The sequence below is a fragment of the Scylla paramamosain genome, chromosome 38, assembly GCF_035594125.1.
Source record: "Scylla paramamosain isolate STU-SP2022 chromosome 38, ASM3559412v1, whole genome shotgun sequence".
Taxonomy (NCBI): domain Eukaryota; kingdom Metazoa; phylum Arthropoda; class Malacostraca; order Decapoda; family Portunidae; genus Scylla; species Scylla paramamosain.
In genome coordinates, this window is record NC_087188.1 from 6378735 (window position 1) to 6386234 (window position 7500).

The 7500-nt window shown below is 41.7% G+C and overlaps 1 protein-coding gene across 2 annotated transcripts in view; it reads right to left on the bottom strand.

The window, feature by feature from the left end:
* The window catches only part of LOC135091637 (angiotensin-converting enzyme-like), a 28802-nt gene that overhangs the window by 1006 nt on the left and 20296 nt on the right, over nucleotides 1-7500 (bottom strand). The window contains exons 9-14 of one of the 2 annotated variants that reach the window (XM_063989421.1): nucleotides 6861-6985; nucleotides 4962-5208; nucleotides 2881-2979; nucleotides 1602-1617; nucleotides 1199-1371; nucleotides 1-573 (exon numbers count right to left, since the gene is read on the bottom strand). The exon at nucleotides 1-573 is cut by the window's left edge and continues 1006 nt beyond it. In XM_063989421.1, the coding sequence (XP_063845491.1) occupies nucleotides 525-573; nucleotides 1199-1371; nucleotides 1602-1617; nucleotides 2881-2979; nucleotides 4962-5208; nucleotides 6861-6985 (709 nt within the window). In that variant the 3' untranslated portion in view covers nucleotides 1-524. Of the gene's footprint in view, nucleotides 574-1198; nucleotides 1372-1601; nucleotides 1743-2880; nucleotides 2980-4961; nucleotides 5209-6860; nucleotides 6986-7500 lie in introns of both variants that reach the window. The other variant, XM_063989420.1, reaches the window with a different exon arrangement.

A 7500-nucleotide genomic window follows, 5' to 3' on the forward strand; every position in this document is an offset into this window, starting at 1 on the left:
TAATAATAATAACAGACTTCTTAAACTTACGAAAACTTAAAAATGTCAACACACCCTACAAAAAACGTAAAAATATACACGTATCCCATAAAAAGCAAAAAACAAAAGAATACCAACAACCACAATTATGATTTACGAGTGGCACTATATGTACAGTACTAGTAAAGCCTGACAGTAAAGCTTCGTTCCTTTCACTAAATCCAAAGGTATATAGTGTTCAAAATAAAGCTGCTGGGGTCTATGGGTGACGTGTTAGGGAGGAGTGAAAGGGTGAGGACGTGGTATATGACTGTGTATATAAGTAAAAAAAATATAAGGGAAGAATATAAGAGTAGAGTATAAAGGAATGATAAGAGTATAAGGGTGAAGTATAAGGGTATAGGAGAAGGGCATCAGGACAGAACACCGAGGCAGAGTATGAGGATGCAATGGAAAGGTTGGGTATAAGGGAACAATACAAGGGTACATTTTAAGGTAAAGGGACAGGACATAAGGGAAGAGTGTAAGGGAATATTTACCCCTCACTACATCTGGTGTAGTGAGGCGACTTCTTGTACAGGCAGTACTCTCCATCTGGGGAAAGAGGTAAAGAAAACTCTCTCTCTCTCTCTCTCTCTCTCTCTCTCTCTCTCTCTCTCTCTCTCTCTCACACACACACACACACACACACACACACACACACACACACACACACACACACACACACACACACACATCAACTAACACACCAGCACCGCACATCATCAAAGACAAACAACAGACAAGCCAGCAGGAAATACTACACTTTGCTATTAATAAACGTGGCACTACGAGCTTGACTCAGTCCTGTATTAATTCCAGAAGGTAAATACTCGCACAAATTGGTAAACACACACCTACGTATTCATGTCCATGTAGCATCTAGAATTCGTTTATTACTTCTTATTAAAGAAATCAACAAAATATAGTCATTCAAAGATGTATTTACTGATTTATCTCCCTAATTTTCTTATAAGGCATATTATTTTTTTCTTTTTTAGTTAATAATACGTTAAAACACTAAAAAATATAGTAATTCATTTATGTATTTACTGATCCATCTCTTCTTAGTTTTCCTATATTGCAAACTATTACCATATTTTTAAATAATACGTAAAGGAAAGTTAAGAAACATAGTAAATATATGTAAACAGGTTCACACACACACACACACACACACCTGGTCTCCATCCCACAAACTCCCCATGTCTCAAGTTGTCCCTCGTCAGCCACTCTTCCAGGGGCTTGTAGTACTCCCGCATGGCTGTGGCGTTGAGTCTTGTCTCCCGCCCCTCCGTCAACACCGACACCACCTCCTCCCACGGCTTGGAGGCGCCCAGCTTCATCACGGAGCTAGAGAGAGAGAGCAGAATGGATGACAGGGAGGAGAGGAAAGATAGAAGATTGCTGGTTGTCAGTATTTCCACTACCTCGCACGATCTTGAGGCATACAATTGCATCGCAGACCTTACGAAAGGAGGAGGAGGAGGAGGAATGCTAGGGAGGCGTGCGACAGGAAGAAAAAGCTGTTGGTTACCATTATCAGTCGAGTATCTGTTATTCTTATCAGCAAAAGCACTCACCGAAGAACGTTTCCTGCTGCAGGGGACAAGTAGAAGTCACAGTCATGAAGGTTCTTATTCCTGGCCCCCGGATCATACTCCCCGGCAGCCATGCACAGCGCCTTGTAGATCTGGAACTGCAACACGAAGGCCACGAAGTACCTGGAGGAGGCCACGAAGGTAACACTGATTAGTGAGTAGTGCTGTTGATACTTGGGATGGACACACCAGGTAGGAAGGAGAGGGAACATAAGAAAATAAGGGAATTTGCAAGAAACTATCAGGCCTACACGTGGCAGTCCCTGAATGAAACATGCCTGTCCATTTCCACCCATCATTCCCATCCATAATTGTGTGTAATCTTCTTTCAGAGTTCTCTAATGGCTCAACACTAACAACCTGATTGCTGAGTCTGTTCCATTCATCCACCACTCTACTTGAAAACCAGTTCCTTCCTATCTCTTTTTCAAATACAACTTTATCAAGCCTGAACCGGTTATTTCTTGTCCTGTTATGATTACTGCCCCTGAGGATTTTGCTTAGATTACCCTTGTCATATCTCTTACACCACACAAAGACCTACAGGAGAGAGGACCACAGAGAGGGTTTCTGGATGCACTGAGGGAAGACATGCTGGGTGACAGGAGACGCAGACAGCAAGGTGGAGGAGAGTGATGCGCTGTAGTGATATAGCAGGAGCACCTTAACAAGTGCATTACTTAATTTACATTTACTTACTCGACTCTTCTTTATTCTTTTACTACCTAAATCTGAAACCGCAACAGGAAGACACATAGAATTTTGTTATTCATCTATTGCTATTAATTTATCACGTAAAACTCGTGTATTATCATTACGGTATTATCTTTTATGTTTAACAAGAAACACCACGTAAAGAAAAACGTCTCCTTAGTTTGCTTATGAGACAAATTAGTTATTTTACAATTAATGTGTAAAGAAAGCAATAAAATATGGTAGATCATCTAAATATTTAGATATTTATATCTATTTAGATATTTATTTATATCTATTTAGATATTTATATCTAGATATATAGAAGTCACACTCTTATTTGATTTTTTACAAGGCATTTCTTTTAATTAATACGTAAGGAAATATAGTAAATCATGTACCTACCGATTCATCTCTTGACTTTCTTGTGAGATAAATTCACGTTTCTTCACATCTAATGACAAAATATAGCAATAAATTAATGTACAGATTTGTTTATTCCTAACTTTCTTGCGAGGTAAATGAGTTTTTCCTTTATAAATAACGAACACAAGTGAAGAGAGGTCACCTGGTGTAGGAGGTGTCAGCTGCTATCTGGTACTTGGCGCCAGGGTCAAAGTCCTTCTCCGTCCTAACATCTGGCGGCTTGATGCCCTGCAAGCTGACCCTGAGGGCGACACGGAGGGTCAGGAAAGGAGGAACCGAAAAGAGGGAATATAGAAGGGGAGGAAGTAATGGAGAGAGAGAGAGAGAGAGAGAGAGAGAGAGAGAGAGAGAGAGAGAGAGAGAGAGAGAGAGAGAGAGAGAGAGAGAGAGAGAGAGAGAGAGAGAGAGAGAGAGAGAGAGAGAGAGAGAGAGAGAGAGAGAGAGAGAGAGAGAGAGAGAGAGAGAGAGAGAGAGAGAGAGAGAGAGAGAGAGAGAGAGAGAGAGAGAGAGAGAGAGAGAGAGACTCCTGGCCATACAAAATAGCGAGGATATTCATCAGAGCCTCAGTCTTGCACAGCTAAACCTCACAGACTTGGGGGTGAAACTGGGCCTAACACTGCCCCGGCGGAAGGTGAGGTGAGTCAGAACACACCTGGTCAGTGCCCCACCCACCCGCCACCGCCTGCTCCACCCCCTGCCCCCGCCCCGGAGGAGAATGAGGTAAGTCAGAACGCACCAGGTGAGAACTGCACCATTCCAACACCCTCAGTCCCTGCCTCCGTCCCTCCCGATCCCGCTTCTGTCCTGTCACCCACTCTCTTCTTATTATTCATTAATGATCTTCTAAACCAAACTTCTTGTCCTATCCACTCCTACGCTTATGATAACCTGCACTTTTCCACGTCTTTTCATAGACGTCCAACCCTTCAGGAGGTAAACATATCACGCAGGGAAGCCACAGAACGCCTGACTTCTGATCTTTCTAAAATTTCTGATTGGGGCAGAGCAAACTTGGTATTGTTCAATGCCTCAAAAACTCAATTCCTCCATCTATCAACTCGACACAACCTTCCAGACAACTATCCCCTCTTCTTCAATGACACTCAACTGTCCCCCTCTTCTACACTGAACGTCCTCGGTCTGTCCTTTACTTATAATCTGAACTGGAAACTTCACATCTCATCTCTAGCTAAAACAGCTTCTATGAAGTTAGGTGTTGTGAGACGTCTCCGCCAGTTTTCCTCACCCCCGAGCTGCTAACTCTGTACAAGGGCCTTATCCGTCCATGTATGGAGTATGTTTCACATGTCTGGGGAGGTTCCACTCATACTGCTCTTCTAGACAGGGTGGAATCAAAAGCTTTTCGTCTCATCAACTCCTCTCCTCTAACTGACTGTCTTCAGCCTCTCTCTCACCGCCGCAGTTGTTGCATATCTAGCTGTCTTCTACCGCTATTTTCATGCTAACTGCTCTTCTGATCTTGCTAACTGCATGCCTCCCCTCCTTCCGCGGCCTCACTGCACAAGACTTTCTTCTTTCTCTCACCCCTATTCTGTCCACCTCTCTAACGCAAGAGTTAACCAGTATTCTCAGTCATTCATCCCTTTCTCTGGTAAACTCTGGAACTCCCTGCCTGCTTCTGTATTTCCACCTTCCTATGACTTGAATTCCTTCAAGAGGGAGGTTTCAAGAAACTTATCCACCAATTTTTGACCACTGCTTTGACCCTTTTATGTGACTGGCATTTTAGTGGGCATTTTTTTTTATTAGATTTTTGTTGCCCTTGGCCAGTGTCCTTCCTACATAAAAAAAAATAAAAAAAATAAAGAGAGAGAGAGAGAGAGAGAGAGAGAGAGAGAGAGAGAGAGAGAGAGAGAGAGAGAGAGAGAGAGAGAGAGAGAGAGAGAGAGAGAGAGAGAGAGAGAGAGAGAGAGAGAGAGAGAGAGAGAGAGAGATTGTGACTTAAAAAAACTACTGGTTCCCTCATACAAATATAAACAGCTGGGATAAAGTAGAAGTGATAGGAACGAAAAAAGTGCATCAGCTAAAGAAACACTGAACAAATATAGAAATAGACAGGAGCAGATGCATAACTCAGCTCCTGCATACTTCAACCAGGTGAACACAACGAAGTGAATATAACAAACACAAAAACACAACTACACACACACACACACACACACACACACACACACACACACACACACACACACACACACACACCTGAGATCCCACCAGGCGCAGTTCCAGTCCTTCTCCGGAGTGGTGCCGTTGAACACCGCGTCCTTCCAGAGGTCCATCACCCTGGCGAAGGGCATGAAGGGCAACTGGCGCAGGGCGAGGTGCATCAGGGTGTTGATCTGTGAGACGTACCCCGGCTCTTCTCCTGCCCTGATTAGCCCCATGCGGCGGAAGTGGCGCGGCGTGGCGACGCTCAGGCCCACAGCAAGCCCGATGGCCTCGTGAAAGCCTGCGGCAGGAGAACAAGGGGTTACTGTTTGTGTATCGGGTTAAGGTTCAGGTTGTTGTCGAGGAGATGAGTTCATCCACGACGCTTGCCTCATGTTCATCTTCCTTACTGTGCTCATCTTCTCTTGTTGTCTTCTCTTTTCTTCCAAATTGGAATAATACTTATATCTACTTCGTTCTTTCTGTTTTCTTCGTCAAACAATAATGTCTCCAATATTTAATTTTCTTCTAGATATAGTTGACGGAGTAGTGGTTCCTTCGTCCCACACATCCGCCACATCACAATATAACATGATTGAGGTCTTCAATTTCTGCCTCACACAGTAAATGTCTCGTGTGTGTGTGTGTGTGTGTGTGTGTGTGTGTGTGTGTGTGTGTGTGTGTGTGTGTGTGTGTGTGTGTGTGTGTGTGTGTGTGTGTGTGTGTGTGTGTGTGTGTGTGTGTGTGTGTGTGTGTGTGTGTGTGTGTGTGTGTGTGTGTGTGTGTGTGTGTGTGTGTGTGTGTGTGTGTGTGTGTGTGTGTCCACCTCTGTCTTGCAGTTGTAAGTTGTTTGTCTTCGATTTATATAAGATATCAGATGCTGTTCTACTATCACATTTTCTTAATTAATTTCACGTTTTCATTTTTTATATAGGGATAATGTTTAATGTTTACAATCTATCATAATTTTCCCTCTTAACTTAACACCAACCCAAGTCAGGTTTACTAATTATATATATATATATATATATATATATATATATATATATATATATATATATATATATATATATATATATATATATATATATATATATATATATATATATATATATATATATATATCCACCATTTTATTATCATGATTCAAATGTAATCAAAAGTTATAAGGTAATTTGCTAAATATTCGTCAAAATGGAAGAGTGTCAAGTAAAGGCGCACGTAGGGCATAGCTACGCTTGTATTCCTGTGTACTGTCGAGGCGTTAGAGTATAAAAAAAAAAAAAAAAAAAAAAAAAAAAAGTACAAAACAGGTAAAAGGAATGTATGAAAAACAGATAAAAATTGTGATATAATGAACGCCTGTAAAAAGGGAAGAATGGATTGCAGTGGAGTGTGGGTGAAGAAGTGTATGGTAGAATATCATAATAAAATAATAACGTTAAAATAAGTGGATTTAAAAACAGAATTTTGAGAAAGTTTGCAGCGGAAAGATGGGTGGTGGTGGAGTGACAGGTGTGGAGCTGAAAGGTGGAAGGAAACGTGTGGAATAGAAGCAATATTACGGTAAAGAAAAAATCTTGAAAACAGAAAGAGTGCACTGGAAAACCTAGACAGCAGTGACAAGCACAAGCAGCCACTGCGCCTGGCCCCGTCTGGGTGGAGGGTGAAGTGAGCATTATGAGCAATAGTACAGCGAAGAAAAAGCTTTGGGAACATATAAATGCTTCGGAAAACGTAGACAACAATAACAACCAAAAGCAATGCTGTGGCAAAGAAAAACAAACTTGTTGACATAAAGAGTGCATTGGAAACCTTGATAACAATAACAACCACAAACAACAACACGGTAAAAAAAAAAAAAAAAAGAAAACCTCTTAGAAACATAAATAATACACTGAAAATCATAACCAAGAGTGACAGCCACAAGAGAGCAGCTGCGCCTGGCCTCACCTGGATTGGCGCCCTTGCGGTGCAGGTAGGGCAGGTGTTGGTACTGGCGGAAGTACTGCAGGTGTGTCATCTCGTGGTGGGCAGAGACGAAGTCGTCCTGGGTCACCTTGGTGCACTGCTTCACCCTGTGTGTGTGTGTGTGTTTTTTTTTTTTTTTTTTTTTAATGTAAGAGTGGCTCTGGCCTACGGCAACAGAAAGGAGATAAAAAAAAAAAGGCCACTGAGATGCCAGTCCTCAGAGAGAACAGCCAGGCAGGTTAGCGGATGACTGCCGTACTCACTGCAGGCAAGGCTCATCCAGAAGCCGGTTTCGGAAATAGCGATAAGAAAACAACAACAACAACAACAATAATAATAATAATAATAATAATAATAATAATAATAATAATAATAATAATAATAATAATAATAATAATAATAATAATAATAACAATGTGAAGGAGTTAACTCTTCAGGAAAAGAAAGTGGACACAAACATCTATTATGTACGTAAATGCATCTATGTAAAGGTTGCTGCTTCGCTGAGCATAAGAAATCCCCTTTGCAATAACAGATACAAGTTCATCCCGGTGGGGCTGTAATTTTAAGTAGAGACGAACTTTCTGCCTCAAACACGTCACTGACCTCTATCAACAGCCAG